General features: G+C 57.1%; 2 protein-coding genes across 3 annotated transcripts in view; both read left to right on the top strand.

The window, feature by feature from the left end:
- The window catches only part of NCKIPSD (NCK interacting protein with SH3 domain), a 38,044-nt gene extending 24,543 nt beyond the window's left edge, over positions 1-13,501 (top strand). Inside the window, exons 6-13 of one of the 2 annotated variants that reach the window (XM_030501413.1) lie at positions 613-783; positions 1,673-1,759; positions 2,528-2,666; positions 6,968-7,048; positions 8,247-8,375; positions 9,626-9,718; positions 11,188-11,360; positions 11,898-13,501. In XM_030501413.1, the coding sequence (XP_030357273.1) occupies positions 613-783; positions 1,673-1,759; positions 2,528-2,666; positions 6,968-7,048; positions 8,247-8,375; positions 9,626-9,718; positions 11,188-11,360; positions 11,898-12,101 (1,077 nt within the window). In that variant the 3' untranslated portion in view covers positions 12,102-13,501. Of the gene's footprint in view, positions 1-612; positions 784-1,672; positions 1,760-2,527; positions 2,667-6,967; positions 7,049-8,246; positions 8,376-9,588; positions 9,719-11,187; positions 11,361-11,897 lie in introns of those variants that run through there. The other variant, XM_030501414.1, reaches the window with a different exon arrangement.
- Positions 13,502-16,895: 3,394 nt separating this feature from the next.
- Positions 16,896-23,713, top strand: part of CELSR3 (cadherin EGF LAG seven-pass G-type receptor 3) — a 31,110-nt gene continuing 24,292 nt past the window's right edge. The window contains exon 1 of the mRNA XM_030501967.1: positions 16,896-19,715. Coding sequence (XP_030357827.1) covers positions 17,069-19,715 — 2,647 coding nt within the window. The 5' untranslated portion in view covers positions 16,896-17,068. The remainder of the gene's footprint in view (positions 19,716-23,713) is intronic.

Raw genomic sequence — 23,713 nt, 5'->3', positions numbered from 1 at the left:
GACCTGACCCCTGTGGGGGGGGGGCTGAGGGTGGTGCTGAGGGTGCACTGAGGTGGTGCGTGGTGTAGTTACACCAGCCGGGCTGAAGAGCTTGTTAATGGATTGATCTCATCCGAGTCCATTAGGAACTTGGCACTCAGTGGAGTCATAAAGGCTGCAGATGAAGGATTGGAGAAAGTAGATTAGTGATAAGAGGCTGAATGGAGTGATCGTTAAAATGATCGTTAAAATGCTCGTCCAAAAGCCCTAGGTTGCTAAATGCAATAAGAAGAAAGGGGTGTAGCTTTGAGTGAGGTTTCTTGGGTTCTTTAACATCCTCAGAAGACAGCTAATGCTTCAGCAGGATGGTGGCAGCTTAGATTTAAAGACTTTCTGACCGTGCACCAGTTCTGGCACCTATTTAGATTCATTCACTGCATTAGCTGTGCAAGGGAAGGCGGTGGGTAGAGCCCCAGGAGTACGAGAGCTGCAATAACACGTGTCTTAAACTTGCTGGTTTTCTGCTGCCAGCTCTTGACTGAATGAGGTCAGCTGCCAGTCCCGAGACAAAGAGGAGAGGAAACGGGCACCCGTGGTCCCAACCCCACTAACCAGCGCTTTGCTCTCGTGCAGAACCTGAGTGCGGGGCTGCCCTCGGGGCAGATCTGCCACGACGAGCAGCGCCTGGAGGTGATCTTTGCAGACCTGGCCAGGCACAAGGACGACGCTCAGCAGCGCAGCTGGGCACTCTACGAGGATGAGAACGTCATCTGCTGCTACCTGGAGGAGCTGCTCCGCATCCTGGTGAGCAGATCTCCCTCTCTACAGGCAGAGCAGAGCAGACGGTCCCAGTGAAGTTCTTTTTTGTGCCCTCCTTTGCCCTCTGTTGCCGTCAGATCTGCTGTTTCAGGGGCCACAGGTTTCTGGTGGATCCTTTGCCACTCATGTGAGACCCTGCCCTCCTGTGTGGGGTGTGCAGAGCTCCTGAGCTGCTTTCCACCCCAAGCTGTTCCGAAGGGCGTTCTAGAGCTGCTCTCATGGCAGCCATGGTATTTAACTATCATAGGAGAACATAAACCCTCACCTCCCAAAGATCCCAACCTCCCACAGAAACCCTGGAAGTCCACTTCTGCCCATCTGTGTACAAGGAATGTAATGATACACTGCACTGAGTGGCAGCTCCACGGTCTGTGTTATGGGTGCTGGTGTGGGGTTTGCTCTGGCACCTATTGTATATCCCTTCCCAGCTCTGGCATAAGCAGCACAGCTGGGTTTTGGTGTAATAAATGCCGGTGTCTGTCACTCAGCATGTGCTGCCTTGCTGTGGGCCTGCAGGGCAAGAAAGGTGTGACCTTTCCTCATAATTTAGGGCTGGGAGGAGATGCACAATGCTTCTCAGGATGGCAACAGTGATGGAGCTGCCCCGTAACTGCATGATGCACTCATCAAGTGCTGCTCAGGTCATGGGTTTTTTAGATGTTCAGCCCAAGACGTGCTTTGTGGCAGAGACGCTTCTCAGGAATTCACTTTGGTGCAGAGTCTGCAGGGTGAGGGTTCCTGAGCTGTCTTTGTGCTCTGCCCTCAGTTCCTCTGGGAGACGGTTGGGCTACTGAGATGTGAAAGCAGCTGGCCTCCCTCCAGGTCCTTGCTGCTTGACGTGCCCCTGGGCTGACCTGTTCATTCCTGCTTCCAGACAGATGCAGACCCAGAAGTGTGCAAGAAAATGTGCAAGAAGAATGAATTTGAGTCTGTCCTGTCCCTTGTGGCCTATTACCAGATGGTAAGGTGGCAGAACGCATCAAATCTCCCTTGGGATTGCCCTGCAGGGGCAGGAGAGCAGGCTTGCTGTGCTGCGTAGGTGTGAGACCTCCCCCTGGACAGGGGGTTCTGTGAGCCAGCAGGAGTTGCAGCACATCACCTGTGTGCTGGCTGGTGTCAGTGCTGTGCATGCAGGTTGTGTGGGAGAGCAGAGGGTGCCAGGGACTTCGCAGCAGTGGCTGCACTGTGGAAGGTGAAGTTTGCTGCTCTCATGAGCTCCATTGAGGGACAGGATCAGCATCGCTAGTATCCAGAGGAAGGATTTCTGAGGATGCCCTGGGAAAGCTGACAGGCTGTGACTGCTTCTCTTTTAATTGATGCCCTCCTGTGCATTAATAATAGCTTTGTTTAGGAAAGTAGGTTGTGAGTAGAAGCCTTGGGAGTGAGGAAGGAAATCAATATTCAGCGGAAGGAATAGAAGTTTTGCCTTCAATGCCTGTGTGGTTTTGCTTTGCCCCTCTGCTTCCTGGAATGTGCTGTTGTAGGACTCTGCAGGGGTTAGAAACTTGTCCCCATCATGTCCCTAAGTCCCCAGCCACCGCACATCAAGCCTTGTGGTGTTTAGTTTTCATCTGGCACTACTGGTAAAAGCTTATATAGCTTCTGGGTTCACTGTCCCCCTGGGAGGGTCTGTGGCTTCTCAACAATGGGAACTTCCAGCCAGTTATGTCTGTGCCTTAGCATGAACCGTCATCTGGGACGTTGTTTCATCTGGTAATTGCCTCTGCAGGAGCACAGGGTGCCGTTGCGGATGCTGCTGCTGAAGTGCTTTGGAGCCATGTGCAACTTGGATGCTGCGGTCATCTCGACGCTCGTGAACTCCGTGCTGCCCATGGAGCTGGCCCGGGACATGCAGACTCACACACAAGGTGAGCCAGGGCTGCTGTACCCCGCTCCCCAGGAATGTATCTGTCGTTAGGTGACCTCCAGCAGCACTGGTGGCCCCTTGCAGCCTGGCTGCTCTAAGCGCTAGTGCTTGGGGGAGAAGGATGTCTGGTTTACAGTTATTTGGGTTCCTATACCTCTAAGTGGAGAATGCATGGGAGGGGATGCTTCAGTCCAGCGGTGCAAGGCCCTCTGGCTCTTGAACATGCCATTAATGATGATCTTGTAGATGTCTTAAAGCACATTTTGACTTGCTCAAGTTTTGTTTCATGCTGCTGACAAGAGACTCTTGCACATCTCAAGGAAAATCTCTGCAGCTTCTTACTGGCAGCTTTTCTCAGCACTTTACACCAGATCTTTGCAGTGTTTCTTGCTGGTGAATAAGATATGTGCTGGTTAAAGGAAAGGACCCTCTCTCCACCACTGCACCAAGGGGGGGATGTCAAATGTGGGGAGTGTTTGGGAGCAGGGTGAAGCACTGGTGGTGTGCAGGACTGGGACCAGCGCACCGGTGCTTTCCCTTTGTGCTGCTGCTGCTTATCAGTTCTATGCAGTGAGCTTATCACCAGGTTTGTGTTTTATCTGGTTATGCATGAGAAGTTTCTTCTCTAGGCTGAGGTTTTACTGCCCTAGCAGCAGATAATACTTGGTTATGGGACTATGACTGTGCTTCTGTGGTGACATTACTCCTGATTTAGCACTGCCAAAAATAAGCTTTATCATGCATCCATCACTAATTCATAAAGATTGTCTCTGGGTGAGTGTTCTCTGCACCATGCTCAAACAGGCCTCAGCGCCCTGCTCTGCTCCCTTGTGCAGCAGGGCTCCTGCCTCGTCTCTGTGCTGTCCAGGGCTGTGTCCTCTCGGATGGCACAGCGAGCTCAGGCTCCCGGTGTGATGGAGCAGCCAGCTCTGACCTGCGTGACTTCTGCACGTAGCACTTGTGGCTGAAGCAGGGCTATCTCCCAGTAAGTGTTAGCTCTGCTTTGGAGACCTCAAGAGTATTGCAGTGAAAAGTGTCTCTGCTGTGTCCTTCGAGCTGCCACCCTGCAGCCCAGCAGCAGCTCTTCTTCCCTGAGCTTCATCTCAACATGGCGGATTCTTTCTCTCCTTGCTGTAATACACAGGCAGTGCAGTTGAAGGGTGAAAAGCTGCTCTCCTTTTGCTGACAGACAGCCTTTGGCTACAGGAGCCTCCCGAACTGGTGTCCTGACCCCATGCTGCCTGCCTGTGCTGAGCTTATGTTTGCACAGATGTCATCTGTGTGTCCTCCAGCTCTCTTGGCCTTCAAAGCAGTGAAGGAACCATCCTCAACCCAAACGTGTTTGTCCTTCTGAGGTGTTTTAGGGCATTAGTAGTTCCCTCCTACCGCCCTGGTGCTTAGTGCTCCATGTTCTGCCAGCAAATGGCAAGTGTGAAAACATGACCTTGAATCCAGAATGACTTGAGCTTATTTTGGTACTAAAACCTGGGGAATAGAAGCTGATCCGTGACATGCCATGGAATCGCTAATCCCTTCTGCGGTGGCAGGGGCCAGAGCAGTCGGTGCCAGCACTCAGCAGCCAGGGAGTGCTGAGCTGGCTGCAGCAGCTCTGTGGTCCCTCCTGGCTTGTTACCGAAGAGCAGCCATGGCAGCAGCGCTGTGCTGCATGCTGGTGCCTTTGATGAGGAGGCACTTTGCCCTGGGGCTGGTGCAGGCGCGCTGGCTGCTGGCCACTTCTGCTGCCAGATACTTGGGTCTATTGCTCTTGGACAGCCCTTCCCTCTGCTGTGCTGCCCTGCACATCTGTCAGGGTTAGAGGAGCTTATAATAAGCCACAGTGAGGCAGAATTAGCTAGGACAACTCCAAAGAAAACAGATAATCCAGTCTGGAACCGTGACTTTCTCCCGTGCTGCAGCTCAGGGTACGTGCAAGTCAGCTGCTGGGCTCTGCTCGCTTCAGCTGCAGACCATCGTGTCTGCTCCCAGGGCCTGGATTGTGCACTGCTGTGATTAGAGGTGGGAACAAGGTCTTTGAAGGCCTCTGAGCAATACCTCTCCTAGGTAATAGCAACTCTCTCACCAGTACCTCAGCAGGCTTCGGGAGTGCAGGCTGGGGGGCAGAGAGCTGCATCTCCCCTGCCCTCCACAGCCACTTGAAGTGGCATCACTTGAGTGGTGCTCATCAGTCTGTCATTAGCAGAGTCCTACTAATGCCATTTACTTTCTTGCAGCCACTGGTGCTGCTCTGGAAGGAATAAAAAAAGCTGTGCTTTGCCTGGCAATTACTCTGTTCGTCTGCGTGGGGCATCTCGGATGTGTCTTGCTGCAGCCGGGACACTCCAAAAGCTCTGCTGAGCGAGTGCACCAGGTTAATTTGGATTTGTTCTGAGTTCAGCTTTCTGGCTGGTTTCATCATCCTTTCTTTGGCATCCTTAGGCAAATAGGACAAGATTTGCCATCTAGTCGTGGAGTCTGCTGCCAGCTGAGATGAATGGACATCGGCTCATGGCAGATGGACCAAGGATGTGTAGAACTACCCTGCCCCTCCCATCTCTAGTTAATCTCTTCCTTCCTATTTGCTACAACCGCATGTATATCACTGGATTCTGGTTCTCAGATCATTATTTCACTGCTCCTGATGTGATGACAAAACGTTTTGTTCATGCAAGGCTCGCTAGGAGCAGGAGCAGCAGATCCCTGTGTCTGCCTGCTGCAGCATCCTGCCGCTGATACCCAGCTCCTGAAGCCATGGAGGGAAGAATGAAGAAATCATGTGCTAAACAGTTTGTCAGATTCTTTTTCTGCTGCAGCGAGCTTTGGCATCGCTGACGCCTCATAGCTGAGAGCTTCTTATGTAAGTGTGAGTTATATTTCAGTCACTGAATATCCTCCCTCTCTGTTTACCAAGAGTAAACAGCAGTTTCCAGCTTCCCTTTGCTGCCACATGGTCTAGAGTGTTCTTCTACAAACTCTTAATCTTGTTAATGCTGTAGTATCTCTGGTTAAGCCCCAAATGATCTATTTTTACTCAAAGTATTTGCTATTTGAAAACTCGGGCATCTTGTGGAGCTCTGACACAATGTGTGTGTCCTGTGTTTGTACAGGCTTTGCTCACAGAGCTGACTCTGCAGGGGCACGAGGCTGGAACCAGTCACTACCATTTCCCCCCCCGTGCTAACAGTTGCCTCTGAGAGCTGCCAAGTGCTGCACGTCCTTTGGCCAAGTCCAGGAGCAAGGTGGTGACAGTGAAGGCATCAGCCTGAGCAGTCACAACCAGGCTGCAGCTTGCAGGTGCTTAGAGATGGATCGGTCTGTGCACAGACATTGGGAACCAGCGTGCGTGGGAAGCACAACTGTTGGGAGAAGCATCATACATCGAAGGGACTTTTTTCTCCTTTAATGAAAAGTGGATTTGGTCAGTTTTTAACAAATACACCCTCAGTTTCCTTGTAGCAAGTGCCCCTGGGCTCCGGCTGGCAGGTGAAGCTGAACTTTATTTAGCCAGTATGTGTGGTAACCTACCTTATAAAAATGATACTCCCTTTCCTACCATCTTTGGACTGGGTGAACTGGCCGTAGGTGACATTTGGTGATGACACAGATCCTGGTCCATGATTTTGTTTTTTCTCCTATAAATATCTATTGAGATGTATCTGTTAATTCAGATTCAGGAAGGGCACTGGCTGTGCTTCTGTGGAGCATTCATGGAGAGCTGCTGCCAGGGAAATCTGCTGGACCAGGAGGCTGTGGGATGTGTCAGTGCTGGAGCTACACACGTGGTCCCGCTGCGAGCAGCGATCTGCATCCCCAGAGACCTCTTGTACCTGCAGGCAGAGCTGAGGCAGCAGATAGAGCCGTGCGGGGGGTGACAGGCAGCGGGGCTGGCTGGGGGTGGCGTTGGTGGGAACAGGCACTATTTCACAGTGGCCAGATGGATGCTTTTTCTGGGTTCAGCAATTGCATAACTATGGGATGTGTCCTGAGACTGTGCAGGGGAGGGCTTTAATTATTCACATCAAGTTTGCCCAGATCCTCTTCAGTGGAGGGGAAATAAAAGAGAATTCTTATTGTGATTATTTTGCAGTTGATTTGGAAATGTGTGGCTCGGGGGGTGTGCTTGAACAGGGTGTGCTTGAGGCGTGCTTGGGCAGGGGCAAAACGCCCTTACAGCTCGGTAAGCACAGAGGTGGGGAGCAGTCTGACCACTGCTGAATGTCTGTGTTAAATGTGTGACTCCCCAGCTGCAGCTGGGGAACTGTGTTTCATCCTCAGGAGAACTAATGCAGGACCTTTACCTTGTAGATCATCAGAAGATGTGCTACTCTGCACTGGTGCTGGCCATGATGTTCTCCATGGGGGAGCCCCTGCCCTATCATCACTATGGTAAGAGCAGCTTATGCTTAGGGCTGGGTGGGACAGCAGAGCTGATGTGGGATGTCTGTGTGGTGCCAGCAGACAGGAAGAGGCCTTTCCTGATGGCCAAGAAGAGGACAGCCAGGGGAAAGCCAGCACCAGCAGGGCAAGGGTTGGGTCTGCTCTCTATCAGTAGAGCCTGCCTGCTGAAACACTGGGCTGAGGTGCCAGATTTCCAGAGAGGACAGCACAGACCTGGGTCAGAGCAGGAGGACTGATGCCATGCTGCAGAGGAGGCGGATTTGCCCATCCCTGTGACTAAGTGGCATCTTGTTTTACCTCTGCCCTGTGTGAACACCCACTAAAGATGTCAGCTGTGTAATGTGGCCTCTTCCTGGTCTCCCTCCTAACAGGACAGTGCAGCCCTGTGTGTCTCAGGGAAAGCAGAGATGATTAAGGGTGTTGTGGTCAATAAAGTGCCAATGTTGTGCCAGATCTGCCTGTTTCATCCTCTGTCCCTCCATCCCAGCCCTCAGGCAGAAAGCCCTGCCTGGTTCTTCCCCAGGCCATGCTGTGTTCCCATACCTGGGAAACTGGGCTCCTTTCTCCTGGAAATGCAGTAGAGATCTTCATAAAGCATCTCCTCAGCATCTTCACCCTCACACCCCGGTACATACATACAAGCTCTAAGCTGGTGCGGTGGAGTCTGAGGCATGAGCCTCCACACCTCCTGCGTTCCTCTCCTCATGTAACCCTGGCAGTTATTTCCTGCAGGACTTATTTGCATGAGCTCCTGAGCCTTCCTAATAGCAACATTGAAAACTGGGTTAGTGCTAATGATCTAGATGACTACTTTTTTAAAATAGATGGATGAAACCAGTGGTCAGGAATACAAATCTCTTCCTCCCAATGCCTTCGCTGGCAGCAGTGATGCTGCAGCAGCAGCTAGAGCAGGATTTGGTGTTTTATTAACTCCAAAATGCTGCCAGCGGGGGACCAAATCTCAGTGTTCCCCTGCCCTGGGGGCAGTTCTGAGCCACTTGTCCCTCACACAAAGACACTTCAGTGGTCTGCATCGTCCACTTGCAGGTTGTTCACTCCCTGGATGCTGATGCTGGCACTCCACTGGTGGGTTTTGAGCCTAAAAGCACAGAGAAGTGGCCTGCACGCTCCCCTGTTGCTTGGTTTATGTTCTCTGTGCTGTAAATGTGTCTTTGTCCTTGCGCAGAACATCTCAACTCTCAGTTTGTGCAATTCCTGCTGGATGTGATTGAGGACGGGCTGCCCTCGGACACCACCGACCAGCTGCCTGACTTATTTGTCAATGTCCTGCTGGCCTTCAACCTCCACATTCCAGGTCAGTTGGTGCTGCTCTGCCCTGGCAGGATTTCAGTGCTCTGGAGTCAGGGCGTGAAGAATGGGGAGGGAGAATCTCACTGGCTCTTCATGGCGCTGATAACCAGTCCAGCTCCCCCAGGCTCAGGCAATACGCTGCCTAAAGGTCTTGACAAACCTTCTGCTCTACCCATCTTGCAGCTCACTGAATGCCCGTGCGCTGGGGCCAGGCTCTTCAGTGTTGGCCTGAGCTGTGTTCTCTTCTGGTTGCCCTGGTTCTGGGTCCTCCCTCCCCTGCTGAGCTCCATGAGAACTTTAGAAGCGGGTTTTGAAGCCTCTTGTTGGAAGGTTGGAGTAGTTCTAGGTCCTACTGAGAAGGGACACTCCTTAACCTACAATCTCCTGTTGCTCCAGTTGTATTTAGTTAATGACTTCCTCCTGTTCTGCTGCATGGCTTTATCCTTGGCTCCATGGAGAGAGGGGAGGACAAAGCAGCACGGACACGTCCAGTGATTTCCCTGTTACTTTGAGTTGCGCTTCATTAAAATTGATGCTAAAGTTTCTAATGTCATGTGCAAGTTGATTGTCCAGAGACTGACGCAGTACATCTCTGCTGCTTTCACTCGTTACCCCTTCTCACGCTGTCCACTGCAGCCGTTGGGTGATAGCACATGGCAAGCAGTGTGTTTGGGGGGATTATTGCCCACTTGGGGCAGTGACTTGTTCTCTGATGCTAACAACATGTTAAATGATGTTCAGGCAGGCTGGGGGATGATTCCTGTAAGAAGTCTTCAGCCCCCACCCTTGCACAGCCTGGTGTCTGGCGCTGGGAAGAAGAGCTTTTCCCTGCTACCATGCTCCTGGGACCTGGTTATCCCTTCTTATAAGGGCTTGCAAGGCAGTAAATTCCAGTGGGGGAAAAACAACATACCAGGGAATGGAGCCCTTGGGAGCAGAGGTAACTTTAGACAGCATAAAGCCTTTGCAAGGTATTTCCCAGTGTTTGGCTGGCAGGACTGGAGCCCGCATGTGAATGAGGTGCATACAGAAAGCACAAAGTCCAAAGGGTTTCATGCATTGCTTACAGTTTTGTCACCTTTTCTCTCCCTGCTCAGCCACATTGTGGGGCTGAGAGTTCTCATACCCCTGACAGACTGTGGCTCCCCAAAGCTCCCCAGAGCACTGATGCAGAACAGGAGCCCTCCACTATTTATTTTTATTACTGTGGCCTTCAGGAAACAAAGGGATGAGCTGAACAGGTTTCTTCCTTAGTTCCAGAACACAGTGTGATCATGACTACAATAGGCAAGCACTTGAATGTCAAGACCTTCACAGAAAAGCTGCTGCTGCTGCTGAACAGAGGAGGTGAGTGTTTGGGGCACGGTGGCGGGGCGCAGCTGATGCAGGCTCGGGGAGCCCTGTGCTCACTGAGGGTGGCTGTGCCGGGGGTGCAGGGAGCTGAGGAGCTGTGGGCTCAGGCAGGACGTGTTTGTGAGGTGGCAGCCTGTGCTGCTGAGGGTGGAGCTGCACAAGGGATCCAGTGACGCTGGTGGCACGTGTGGCGAGAGGAGAGGCTCTGGGCTGGCAGGTCTGTGTGCGCCTGGGTCGGATCAGCCCATCTCGTGTTGTGGATGGCTACAACATGGGCGAGCTCTTGTCCGGGAGCAAAGCTGGTCCTGAGCCCTCCTGTGCTTGAGCAGACAGGACCCATCGGCGCTGGCACACAGACCTGCCCGTGCTGGCAATTGCCTGCCCTGGGGACAGATCCAGAGGGAGGTTTTGCCTTCTGAAATGCTGCTTAGAGCGGCGCTTCCCCTGTTGGAATCGCTTGGCAGAGGGTTGGAGAGGGTTGGCTTTGTGTCTGCTCCAGGTAGAGTGAAACCCACGGAACGTGCAGAGCTTCAGCAAAGCAGATTGCTGGAAAGCTGGAGATCTCTGCAGGAGAAGTGGTGCCAGGCAGTTCTGCCTGTGCTGCACACCACTCTTGTGCTTTCTAATACCTTCTGAAGCACAGGGGCTTTGCTGCCTGAGATTCATCTTGTTGATTTGCCGGTAAAAACTCATCCTGTGATGCTTGCAGCACATCTTAGCCTGGCTTTAGTTCTCTTTGGGGTTGCAAATCACTGTCTCCACACTCTATCAGCTTAAGGGCAGCCAGCATCTCAGTGCTCTTCTGTCTGGCCTCCTCCCAAAGCCTTTGTTTAGCCCTTTCCCTGCCAGATTCCCTGCAGAGATCACCTTACTGTGGGGTCTGGGAGAAGAAAGGGGGGTCCACAGCCTAATGAAGATGCTTCTCCTTTGCCTGCCTTCCTGATAACTGCTGGGGGGCTGCAGTGTCCAGAGCCCCTCTTGGGGTCTGCAGGGATGTGTTTTGGAAGAGAACAGGATGTGGTGGCTCATTTAAACTTGGGAGTGTTTCTTGCTTCTGGGATGGTACTAGCCTGGTCCCTGTGGGGAAAGCTTGTGTCTGGTACAGGCTCTGATGGGCTTTTCAGAGGGGTCATTGGACCAGATCTAGTGAACCAGGAGGAAAAGAGGTGGGAGCTGTTGAGCTGAAGGCGATGTGCTAATGAGCTCTCACCTGGGGTGGTGAGTGAAGCACCAGCAGTGATTGATGCTGATGGGTTTGCTCTGGGCTTGGTACCTCGCAGACCTGCCATCCCTCCCATCGGGCAGCTCTGTGTGAGGTGCTGAGCTCTGCCCACACGAGGCACTGTGGGCGCCAGGGCCAGGGCCGGCCCCTCTCCGGGCTCTGGGATCCGTGGAGGGAAGGAGGCTGCTCTGAGGGGGCAGCGGGAGCCCGAGCCTCAGCAGGGACCCTCTGCCTCCCCCAGATGATCCGGTTTGTATCTTCAAGCATCAGCCTCAGCCCCCGCACTCGGTGCTGAAGTTCCTACAGGACATCTTTGCCAGCAAGGACACCGCCAGCATCTTCTACCACACAGACATGATGGTGCTGATCGACATCCTGGTGCGGCAGATCGCTGATCTCTCCCCAGGAGACAAGGTGCTCGCAGTAACCCCAGGCACTGGGGCAGGGAGCTCAGTCCCAAAGCAACGGTGCTTCTCCTGGTCCTCCGTGGGGCCAGCTGGGGCAGGCAGAAGCGGGGTCCTGGGGTGGGCATGATGCTTCTGGGTGCTCAGATCAGTCTTGGGCACTGAGGAGGGAAGGGGGGTTGTTGTCCTGCCCAGCACACAGCAGTGGAGCTGCATGTTTGAGGAAAGATCTGCCAGGCTTCTGGTGGTCTGCACCCTTCTGCAGGGACTCTTGGGAACAGGGACCCTCTGTGAGTAGCTGGAAGTAAGAGGGATCTCTGTATGCAAGAGGCAGGGGATGGGCACATGTCTGAGAGCGGGTGAGGAGCAGCACTAGGCTGCTGGGGGAAAAGCAGGGTTTTCCATAGCTGCTCATGAGCCTTAAGGAAAAGCAGGTGCCTCTGGAGTCGCTCCCTGGCTGGTGGAGCAGCAGCAGCTGCTATGCTTGTTTATCTCACTTTAAATCCTTCATTGTGCTCTGTGTTTTGTCTCCCCTCCCACTTGGCAGCTGAGGATGGAGTATCTGTCTCTGATGCACGCCATCATCCGCTCCACGGCCTATCTGCAGCACCAGCACCGCCTCTCTGACCTGCAGGGCATCCTGCAGCGCATCCTGGGCGAGGAGGAGGAGGACCAGCAGTGCCAGATGGACAAACTCATCATCCTGGAGATTTATAAGGAGTTCCCAGAAATCTCTCCCGGTACCAGCTAACCGCCCCTTGGCTTGGACTGGAGCCTGAACCACTTGGATCAACGACGTCTCTTGTTGACACTTCCTCCCCATTCCCTTCCAGTACAGCTCATACCTTGTACCCCTCCCTGCGAGGCCTAAGGTTGGGACAGCGTTCACCAGCCCTTTAGCAAGGCCAGCGGCAGAAAGGGCCCGGGGTGCCCCGGGGCTGGTGCTCGGGGAGGCTGGAGCACGGCGGGCGCTGGCGGTGCTCGGGCAGCTGGTGTTGGTGGGAAGGGCAGCGAGCATGAGGGACATGGCAGTGGGGGCATTTGGCTGCGCTGGTGTCTCGAGGTCCCGAAGAGAAAGGCCTTTGCCTTAGAGCATCACTTCTTTTCCATGTGCATCTCTCCCTGCAGTGACCAAGTGGAGTCTGCTGGTGCTTGGAAGAAGCTTCTGTAACATCTGTTCTGTTTGCTGCTGTAGTGCCAATGTGCTGCTGCCCTGCCAAGGGGGAGCAGCCCGCTCGCTGTCTGATGCCTCGTGTAGTGAGCCTTCCCCCGCCTCCTGGCCCGCAGCGTTGCCTCTGGGCAGCAGCACACTCAGGGCCAGCAGGTCTTACCCCAGCAGCTGCTTTTTCGATCTGCTTTCTATAGTGCTGTTTAACTGAGGTTCTTGCACCCTGCGGCAGCCTCAAGTGACGACCACGTGGGTGCCGCTGCCCTGGGGAGCTCAAAGACGTGTCCTGCCAAGCAAAGGCTGCTGCTTGCCCCCTCTCTGGCAGCATGGCCCCGGGTGGGCAGCGTGGCCCCGGGTGGGCAGCGTGGCCCCGGGTGGGCAGACGCGCTCTGCTCGGGAAGCCTGTGGGTTTTGCTTTGTCGCAGCTCTGCCTCGCTGCCCGCCCCCCGTGTGGCAGCGCTCAGAGGCAGTGTCAGCCTCGTGTCCAGTAGCTGTTTGTGACCGTGCACGAGTGTGGGGAACCCTTATTTATATTCCCTGTAGGTTTCTAGCAAACGGGATTAACCTGTTTCCCTGTTACAGGTAGTCACACGCACTAACGTGGGTCTCTTAGCTATTCATGTGCGCAGTCTGGTCAAGCCCTGTCCTCAGCTCTTCCTTTGCAGTATCCAGTGTAGGAGCTATTGGAAAGCGGAACTGGAAATGCTGGGCACTGTGTTGTTTTAGTTTGAGGCGATCCCTGAGCTCTGCTCTGCAGCCTGGGCTGTGGCACTGGGGCAGGGATGCTCGGGAGCAGAGGGGTTGGCCTGGCACTAGGGGGGTGAGGCCCCGCTGAAGGCAGCCTGGCAGTGCCCAAGCTCAATAACCACCCTCGTAGAGAAACCTATTTTTCCCCTGTAAAAATGTATGAATGTCAAAACGGATCCTGTATTTTCTTAAACACTTGGTGTAACACGCAGAGGAATAAAATGTCTTTAACTGGAGTTGTGTGAACGTAGGCCTGCCTGCCTCTGTTGGGGGGACTGAGGCAGGGGGCTGCCTGCAGCCCCCAAAGTTAAAGCTGGGGGTGCTGATCTCAAACAGGAGCTGGCGGGCAGGGGGTGCAGCCCTGGCCAGCAGCAGGGCTGTACATGTTGGGTGCAGGCTGTGCCTCAGACATGCTCATGCAGGAATGGGGCCAGGGCTGTGTCCCAGATCCAGTGTCTTGTGGCCTTGTCAGGCTGCACCCATGGGGAACACTGTATGTGAAGGCTGCCAGCGCTCATGGGTGCCCATCCTGCGGGGCTCTCCTGTGCCCCCTTGCTTGGCTGCACCTCCCCTGAGCTAACCTCAGCTTGCTCTGGGTGCTGCTTTGCTGTGCCAGGCTGGGGTGAGCCTGGGAGCAGGCAGGACCTGTGGCTCTGGGAGCCAGGAGCACGGCCAGGCAAAGCCTTCCGTGAGAGCACCCTGATGGGGCAGAGCTGGCGGCTCCTTCAGCATCCCTGGGGGTGCTCAGCCCTATCCCAGCACACGGTGTGACTCCTCCTGCACCGCGCTGCCACAGCCAGGGCTGTGGGGTCCTGGCAGAGCTGCGCCTGCTCCCGGGAAAGGCACGGTGCAGGGAGCTGAACCGCAGTGTTATCCCTAAGGATGCTCGGCAGTTCCTGCTCTGTGCGTGGGTGACAGGCACAGCTAACACACTGTGCTTCCATTAGCTGTGATAAGCCTTCACTAAAGCAGTGTATGGATGTGTTTTGTTGTGCAGCAGTGAGGGGTGTGGGGATGCTGAGGGGGGAGCGATGCGCTGGCTGTGACCCCCACCTCTGTTTTATTGTCTGGAATGACTCAATTACAACTATTTTGTGGCAGCAATACCCTGATGATTTTCTCCTCCTCCGCTGAGCTGTCAGCCGGGTAATTAGAACAAATACACTTGAACAAACACACGTTTTAAAAGTATCGCCTCTCTCCTGATTGGGTTTCTTGATGGCAAATCCCCAGTTTGAGGAGGTGGGATGTAGAATCCAGCCAGCGCCGGGGGCTCGTATGGAGCCGCCACACTCCTGCCACATGGGAGCTTCAGTCATAAAACGTGCTCAGCCCAGGGGCAAGTTAGAGCCTGGCCCACCCTGCGCTGCCGGGTGATGGAGGTGGAAGGGAGGCAGCAGTCCTGCAGGGAAAGCCCGAGGCTCTGGCTGTGAGGATGGAGTAAGGTGGTTGGGGACATGCCAGGTGTGTTGCAGACCCTGCTTTGTGCTCTCTTAACTGTCACCCTGGGAGCGGGAGCCGCTTGCAGCCGAGCCCAGCTCAGCGGGCAGCAGGAGCGCTTCCCACCCCCTTGCTTACACTGATGGTAATTGATAGGGGACCATCTGTCACCATCGGTGGAACCGGAGCTGCGGGAGAGCCGGCGGTGGCCGTGGTTGGTGGGGGAGCACAGGCACAAGGGGCACTGGGCAGGGGTAAAGTGCTGGTGACACCAGGATTCGGCGCTGCGGTGGCACCATGTGGGATGCTGCGGCCCCATCTGGTGCAGAGGACACCCCCTCGGGGTCCCCGGACCTGCTGTGCCCTTGGGTCAGCGAGGAGCCCCATGTGAATCTGTGCTGTTAGCACAAGAGGTGCCAGCGGCGCCCAGCCTGGCTGCGGTGCTGGCATGGGGGGTTCCCCTGCTCCCCAGCCAACCCAGCCCACACCGCAGCCCACCCAGCACAGTGACATGGGGGGTCCTGCAGCCCCTTAGAGCTGGATGTGCATGGAGGCACTGTGTGGCCAGTGTACTCCCTACCCCATCCTCAATTCCCCCATGCCCCAGATTTGCTCTATTTTCCTCCCTGACATGGCTTCTTCCCCAGCTGCCATGCCTGGGCTCCCCTCTTCTTCTTGGAAGGTAGCCGAGGGTGTTTCCTCCACCGTGTCGCACTGAGCGCTGGTGAGGACCTAAACCCCTGTTATTCCTAAGCCTATTACAAGCTTCAGTGGATTAGGCTGCGATAATAGTTGATTGAGATCAAACCAACAGCAAAGTTGGAGGCTGATTGCGCTAATGATCCATCCCAACTCAAGGGCCCCAATCCGAACTTCCCTTGGAAAAACAGGTTTTATTTTTCATGGATGCTGGAAGAAAAACCTGCAACTTCCAGCCCTCAGGAGGAGGACTGGGGGGTGCTGGGTGAGGAGAAGATCCCCATGATCCGGCTTCAGTGTGCGTTTGAGCCCAGAACCCCCCGTGTGCTGGGCTGCACCCCCAGAGCGTGAGCAGCAGGTCAGGGAGGGGATCCTGCCCCTCTGCTGCGCTCTGGGGAGACCCCCCCCTGCAGCCCTGATCCAGCTCTGGGGCAACAGCACGAGAGGGACATGGAGCTGCTGGAGCGAGGCCAGAGGAGGCCACGGAGCTGCTGCGCGGGCTGGAGCAGCTCTGCCCTGGAGCCAGGCTGAGAGAGCTGGGCTGGGTCAGCCTGGAGAAGAGAAGGCTCCTGAAGGGGAGACCTTAGAGCAGCTCCAGTGCCTAAAGGGGCTCCAGGAAACCTGGAGAGGGGCTTTGGACAAGGGCTTGTAGGGACAGGCCAAGGGGAATGGCTTTAACCTGCCAGAGGGGAGATGGAGATGAGCTCTGAGGCAGAAGCTCTTCCCTGTGAGGGTGCTGAGGCGCTGGCACAGGGTGCCCAGAGAAGCTGTGGCTGCCCCATCCCTGGCAGTGTTCAAGGCCAGGTTGGACACAGGGGCTTGGAGCAACCTGCTCTAGTGGAAGGTGTCCCTGCCCGGGGCAGGGGTTGGAGCTGGTGAGCTTTAAGGTCCCTTCAACACAAACCAGTCTCTGCTGGCAGCGGGCATCAACCACGCAGCCTCTTCTCGGCAGCTGCTGAAGCCGCCTGGCCCGCGGGTGCCGCAGCGGCACAGGACGGTGCCGGGCAATGCCGGTGCCCGCTGCCCGCCCGCACGGCCCGGCCGCGGCGGGGCGGAGGCGCGGCGCTGCCCGCCCTCCTCAAGATGGCGGCGCGGGGCGGGCGGGGGCGCGGGGCGGGGCGGCGGGAGCCATGTTGGGGCTGCGGGAGGAGCCGCCGCCGCCACCCCCGGCAGCCGCGGCGGCGGCGCGGAGCGGGGCGGGGGGCGGCACCGAGCCCAGCCGCCGTGAGCCCGGCCCGGGCGGCGGCCGCCGAGCCACCATGGCGGCGGAGGAGCCGGCGCCCGCCCCGAGCCGCCGCTGCCACCGCCGCCGTCCTCCTCCTCCGCTGCTGCTGCCGCTGCTGCTGCTCCCTTTGTTCCCCCCCGGGCTGGGGGCCGCCGCGCCGCCGGGCTGTGTGCCGCCGGCCCGCGGAGGCTGCCCCGCCGCCCTGCCGTGCTGGGCTCCGCCGGCGCCGCGCTGCCCGCCCCGCGCCGCCGCGCCGCGCCCGTCCCCGTCCCCATCCCCGGGGCGGCGGGGCCGGCGCGCAGCCCCCAACCGGCACCCGCTGTTCCCGCAGTACAACTACCAGGCGGAGGTGGCGGAGAACCAGCCGGCGGGCACGGCGGTGGTCGCGGTGGCGGCGCAGGACCCCGACGGCGGCGAGGCGGGGCGGCTCGTGTACTCCATGGACGCGCTGATGAACAGCCGGTCGCGGGAGCTGTTCAGCATCGACCCGCGGGCCGGGCTCATCACCACCACGCAGGCCCTGGACCGCGAGAGCATGGAGCTCCACTACTTCCGCGTGACGGCCGCCGACCACGGCGCGCCCCGGCTCTCCGCCACCACCATGGTGGCCATCGCCGTGGCCGACCGCAACGACCACGACCCCGTCTTCGAGCAGGGCGAGTACCGGGAGACCATCCGGGAGAACGTGGAGGAGGGATACCCCATTCTGCAGCTGCGGGCCACCGACGTCGACTCCCCGCCCAACGCCAACATCCGCTACCGCTTCGTCAACGAGCGAGCGGCTCATGCCGTCTTCGAGATCGACCCGCGCTCCGGGCTCATCACCACCAGCGGGCCCGTGGACAGGGAGAAGATGGAGCGGTATTCCTTGGTGGTGGAGGCCAACGACCAGGGCAGGGAGCCGGGGCCCCGCTCCGCCACGGTCAAGGTCTACATTACGGTGCTTGATGAGAACGACAACACGCCTCAGTTCAGCGAGAAGCGCTACATCGTCCAGGTGAGGGAGGACATACGGCCCCACACCGAGATCCTGCGTGTCACTGCCACCGACCTGGACAAGGACAACAACGCGCTGGTCCACTACAACATCATCAGCGGGAACAGCCAGGGCCAGTTCTCCATCGACAGCGTCACTGGGGAGATCCAGGTGGTGGCCCCGCTGGATTTCGAGGTGGAGCGGGAGTACGCCCTGAGGATCCGGGCGCAGGACGCGGGGCGCCCTCCCCTCTCCAACAACACCGGCATGGCCAGCATCCAGGTGGTGGACATCAATGACCACGCTCCCATTTTTGTCAGCACGCCTTTCCAAATCTCTGTCCTGGAGAACGCTCCCCTCGGCCACTCTGTCATCCACATCCAGGCAGTGGATGCGGACTACGGCGAGAACTCGCGCCTGGAGTACAAACTGACAGGGGTCTCGCCTGACACACCCTTCGTGGTGAACAGTGCCACGGGGTGGATCACGGTCAGCGGGCCCTTGGACCGCGAGTCGGTCGAGCACTACTTTTTTGGGGTAGAGGCTCGGGACCACGGCTCTCCGTCTTTATCCGCCTCCGCCAGCGTCACCATTACCGTCATGGATGTCAACGATAACCGCCCCGAGTTCACCCAGAAGGAGTATTTCATCCGCCTGAATGAGGACGCAGCTGTGGGGACCAGCGTCCTCAGCGTCACGGCAATCGACCGGGATGTGAACAGTGCCATCACCTACCAGATCACGGGAGGCAACACGCGGAACCGCTTCTCCATCAGCACGCAGGGCGGGACGGGGCTCATCACACTGTCTCTGCCGCTGGACTACAAGCAGGAGAGGCGCTACGTGCTCACTGTGACGGCCTCCGATCGCACCCTGCGTGACAACTGCCACGTTCACATCAACATCACCGATGCCAACACGCACCGGCCTGTGTTCCAGAGCGCCCACTACTCTGTGAGCATCAACGAGGACCGGCCCGTGGGCAGCACTGTGGTGGTGATCAGCGCCACGGATGATGACGTGGGGGAAAACGCCCGCATCACATACTATCTGGAAGACAACGTCCCTCAGTTCCGCATCGATCCAGACTCTGGGGCCATCACTCTCCAGGCAGAACTGGACTATGAGGACCAGGTCACGTACACGTTGGCTATCACTGCCAAGGACAACGGGATCCCCCAGAAAGCGGACACCACCTATGTTGAAATCATGGTGAACGATGTGAATGACAACGCCCCCCAGTTTGTGAGCCCTCACTACCAGGGCATGATCTCTGAGGACGCGCCTCCCTTCACCAGCGTGCTGCAGATCTCTGCCACCGACCGGGATGCCCACACCAACGGGCGAGTGCAGTACACCTTCCAGAACGGGGAGGATGGGGATGGAGACTTCACCATAGAGCCCACCTCGGGCATCATTCGCACTGTCCGCAGGCTGGACCGTGAGAACGTTCCTGTCTATGAACTGACAGCGTACGCTGTGGACAGGGGCATCCCTCCTCAGCGCACTCCTGTCCATATCCAGGTTGCCATTCAGGATGTGAATGACAATGCCCCTGTCTTCCCTGCTGAAGAGTTTGAGGTCTTGGTAAAGGAAAACAGCATCGTAGGCTCTGTCGTGGCCCAGATCACAGCCATTGACCCAGATGAGGGACCCAATGCCCAAATCATGTACCAAATTGTGGAAGGCAACATCCCTGAGATATTCCAGATGGACATCTTTTCTGGGGAGCTCACAGCCTTGATAGACCTGGATTATGAGACAAAACCTGAGTACGTGATTGTAGTGCAGGCCACTTCTGCCCCTCTGGTCAGCAGAGCCACGGTCCACATCAAACTCATTGACCAGAATGACAACAGCCCTGTTCTCAAGAACTTCCAGATCCTGTTCAATAACTACGTGTCCAATAAGTCCAACACCTTCCCCTCAGGGGTTATAGGGAAGGTTCCAGCTTATGACCCAGATGCATCCGACCGCCTCTTCTACACCTTTGAGCGGGGAAATGAACTGCACTTGTTGATTGTAAATCAATCGAGCGGGGAGCTGAGGCTGAGCCGTAAGCTGGACAACAACCGGCCGCTCGTGGCCTCCATGCTGGTCACTGTCACAGGTAGGGTGCGAAAACCATCACATCGTTAAACCCTGAGTGCAGAAGGTTCAGGGGGGCTCTGCGTGGTCCCCCCTGGGGAGCCTGTTCTGCAGGGGGGTGTGGGGTTGGGGACTGGCAGCAAGGTTTGCGTTGGGACTCCCCTCCAATGGCAGATAATCCTGGAGGGGCTGGGAAGCAGTGGGAGCTGCCAGGTAGCACTGTGTAAGGGGGCCGAGGCCGGAGGTGGTCTGCAAGAACAAAGCACCATTGCTGAGCTGTGAGGATCGCTTGTAGCTGCTCCCGAGGCATCTTTGAGGCTGCTGTCACCAGCGAGGCTGTGGTGTGTGCCGCAGGGTGCTGCCCGCGCACGCAGCCGGTTCTGTGGTGGCCAAGCTGCTGGCCCAGGGGCTGCCAACGCCACTTGTGTCCCAGGCCTGGTGGCTCTTGTCCCTACTGGAACCGGCTGTGCTGGGGAGGGGGATTGGGCTCGGTGTGGAGGGAGCCCCTCAGAAGCACCCGTCTGCCGGCAGCAAACGGTTCTGTCCCGGTTCTGGCTGTGGCACGTGCCGGCACCGGTGCTTTGTGCTGCGGCCTCAGACCTGGTACCACCTTTCTGCAGCCACCTGGGCGCTGCGAGGGGCAGCTGTGACCAACCTCACAGCGCTGTGCTTAGAGCTCTCGTGTCGTGTGTGTTGCTGGAGTATCCAAATGCAGGTGTGAGTGATGGCTTTGGGGAGTGTTGTGTTCCCTTTCAGACGCACCGAGGGGCTTGTGTGTGAGCAGGTGGGGTTGGGACCTGCAGCTCCCCACTGCCCGAGCTCTGCCTTCACATCAGCCTTTCTTTGCTCGCGGATGCGTGATCTGAAATGGAGGCGTCTGTCCGTCTGTCCATCGCTGAACCAAGGAGCGGCTCTGTGGGGAGGGCAGGAGCCCTCTCTGGAGGGGCCAGTGCTGAATTACCTGAGGAGCCATAAACTATGGAGCTCCCCTGACCTCGGCTTCCAGCTGCCCTCCCCTTTGCCTCTCTCTGTCCGGCTCATTCAGCGAGGGGAGGATTCCTTTCCAAAGGTGGAGCGTGGCTGGAGGAGCAGATGTGCTCGAGGCAATCCTGCATGGCCAGCACCAGCCCGGCAGTGGCTTGCGGCTCTTTGGGGGTTAATCGTAACTGGAGGGCTGGCTGAGGCACACACTTGCCCATCGCTGGAGATGGGTTGGTTTGACCTTTCCAGCCCCTGCCCAGTGTGCTCAGGCAAGCCCTGCCTCCTCACACACTTAACCCTGCACAAAGGCAGGAGACAATCACATCCCGAAGTCCTGCATCAAGGGGGCCTTGCAATTAGAGTGTCGTCATCTTCCAGCAGGAGGGGTCACTGGGAGAGGTGTGCTGGTGAAGGGGGAGAAGATGGAAGGGGAAGAGCTGTGGAGGGGAGGGAAGCGAGACGCTGGGAAACAGGCCTTTTGTTGGCTCTGGTGCTGCTGTGGAGGTGGAGGGCTGCTTTGATGCCTGCTGTTATTGTTTGCAGCCCCCCGCCCAGCCGGCAGCCCTGTGGCCCCGTGCTGTCGCTGTGTGCAGGGACGCTTTGCAGGGCTGGTGGCCAGGACATCAGACCCTGCTGCATTGTTTGCCCGGCACAGCACCACGCTGGAGCACCTTCCTCCTGCAGCAGGGCAACAATAGCGCCTTGGTGGGTGCCCCAAGGGTCAGCACCCAAGGAGGGAGCAGCTTCTGTGCCTGCCTCTGAGCTTTATGGTCCCTTTGAGGGAGGCTGGGTCTGCCTAAAACACAGGGCAAGGGGCCTTTCTGCCTGTGGGCGGTGTGTGTTCTCAGCTCAGCCCCTTGTTGGAAGCGGGGAAGACTTGGGCCAGCCTGGACGGGGCTTGGAGCAACCTGCTCTAGTGGAAGGTGTCCCTGCCCGTGGCAGGGGTTTGGAACTGGATGAGCTTTAAGGTCACTTCCAGCCCAAACTAGTCTGGGATTCCATGACCACAAACTAGTTCCTTTCCAGAGGAAATGAAAACCTCAAAACTGACCGCAGTTCCTTGCTGATGCGTAGGCACCTATGGCTATTAAAAGCTGCTCTTGGCCACTCCGGGTGCACGGCAGAGGTGATGGGGTTGTGTCCGTGGCCGCAGCACACTGAAATTGGGGCATTGTAGGAAGCTGATATCATGTTGACTTTAAACAATCCCAGCCTGGTTTCGCTGGGCCGGGCTGGTGGCAGGGGTGGAGGCTCAGCTCTGGCTGCTGCCCCTGCTCCCCTCGTGCTCTCTGTGCACAGCTCAAGGGCTTGCCCTGAGGAGGGGACCCGTTTGTCCCACTTATCTCGTCTAAATCCCAGCCTGGCAGGGAAGACGCACCTAGAGCATGTTTTTCCTGACTCCTGGGTCTGAACACATCAGAGCTGTCTTTTCAAGCCAGGTGAGGGTCCCAGGGCTGCCCTGGCCTTTCACAACTTGCATGCTGCTCCTCCCTTGAGAAGCTCACTCTTAGGAGCTTCTTTCTCTGTTGGGTCCATCACAGCTGGGGGTGCTGACCACAGAGTTAGGGTGGGAGACTTAAGGATTTCCATTCCTGGCTAGGGAACAGTTTTGGAGTTGCCTTCGTTATTGTATTTTAGTCTCAGTCTTTGAGCTGCCAGGAGAGTGACGTTCGTGCTCTGGGCTGGGTGAGGGGGGTCTGATTTACTTTTGAGATCTCTTAAGTATCATCAGCCTTGAGAGGTCTGCCCAAGCCCTTCAGAAGCAATGGGGAATGCTCACCTTACCTGTACCTCTCTCCTCCTTTCCTGGCTTTTCCTCTGGAGGTGTTTCACTGCTCCTCGGCTGCAAATGTGGGAGCTGCCCCTGCCTGTCCCGGCGGCCCTCGCCACCTCTGGGGTGTCCCGGGCAGAGCAGTGGCTGTCACTGTCGGATGCTGGCTCTGCTGCTCGGCACATGCAGGGGATGATGCACCAGAGCCTGTTTCTGAGCTCCTGGTCCCCGCAGGTGAGGGGCAGGGGTGCACCGCTCTGGGTCAGGAGCTGTTTGAGCTGCGCTGCCGCCTTCCTGATCCCTGGAGCTCCCTGCGAGGCTGGAGGCCAGGATGTTTGCTGCAGGGGAAGGGGAGCCTGTGCCAGTGACTTTGGGGCTCTTGGGCTGGGAGTGTTGGCTGGAGGCCGTGCCTGGTGCTGCCCCGGGTCTGGAGAGCCTCTGGCAGTGCAGGAGGACAGGGGAGACAGGCTTCTGCCCTGGCAGACCCAGGACACGGTTGGGTAGCGGTCGGCAGCCCTGCTCTCCCCAAGAGGCTTCCAGCACAGGCCCGGAGCTCCGTTCCCAGGCTGACAGACAGCTCTCAGGAGTCTGCTGCCTGTCCCCCCGCTCTGTCCAGAGCTCTTCCTTCTGTAGCTTCCCTGCTTCTGAAGCTGGTTGTCGTCAGTCATGGAAGTGCAAACACGATGCTCTGGCGCTGCCCAGCCCCTTATGTCCCTTCTCGCTGCTCCTTTCGCTGTAGGCATGTTTCCAGGGCTCCTCCATGAATATTCACCAGGCACCAGCTCTCTGGCCACAGGATTTAATCAGAAAGGCTGAGCATTCGTGATCACAATGCCTCCCAGGGGGGTCAGTGCCTCCAGCCAGCTTTGGGTTTGCCTTTGGTAGCTTCCTCCTGCCATTTGCAGCAGGTCATTCTCTAACCATCTGCTTCCCCTTGCATGGAGCCAGCCCTGGGTGTGATGCTGTGGTGGGACAGGGTGGTATGGGGGAGCTTACCAAGGATGGCTGTGGGGCCAGGGCTGGCTCCATATTGCCGTGGGGAATGGGGAAAGGGGTGCTCGATGCCATGGGCTGGGCAATGCCAAGGGTGTTGGGCACCCTTCAGCCCGCCTTCTTCCCCTGCCACAGCCTCCTTGCAGCGGGAGGCGTTGCTGGCCTCCAGCCTGCCGCAGTGCTCAGCATGGTACCAGCCAAGGCCTAAGAGGAGCCATAAATCAGGCACGTCTGCCTGCCTATTGCTGGGCGCTCAGCAGCCCCTGGGGAGGGCA

This window comes from Strigops habroptila, chromosome 11 (assembly GCF_004027225.2).
Source record: "Strigops habroptila isolate Jane chromosome 11, bStrHab1.2.pri, whole genome shotgun sequence".
Lineage (NCBI taxonomy): Eukaryota > Metazoa > Chordata > Aves > Psittaciformes > Psittacidae > Strigops > Strigops habroptila.
Note: the sequence above shows the minus strand (reverse complement) of the source record. Positions and strands in the feature narration are given on the sequence as shown.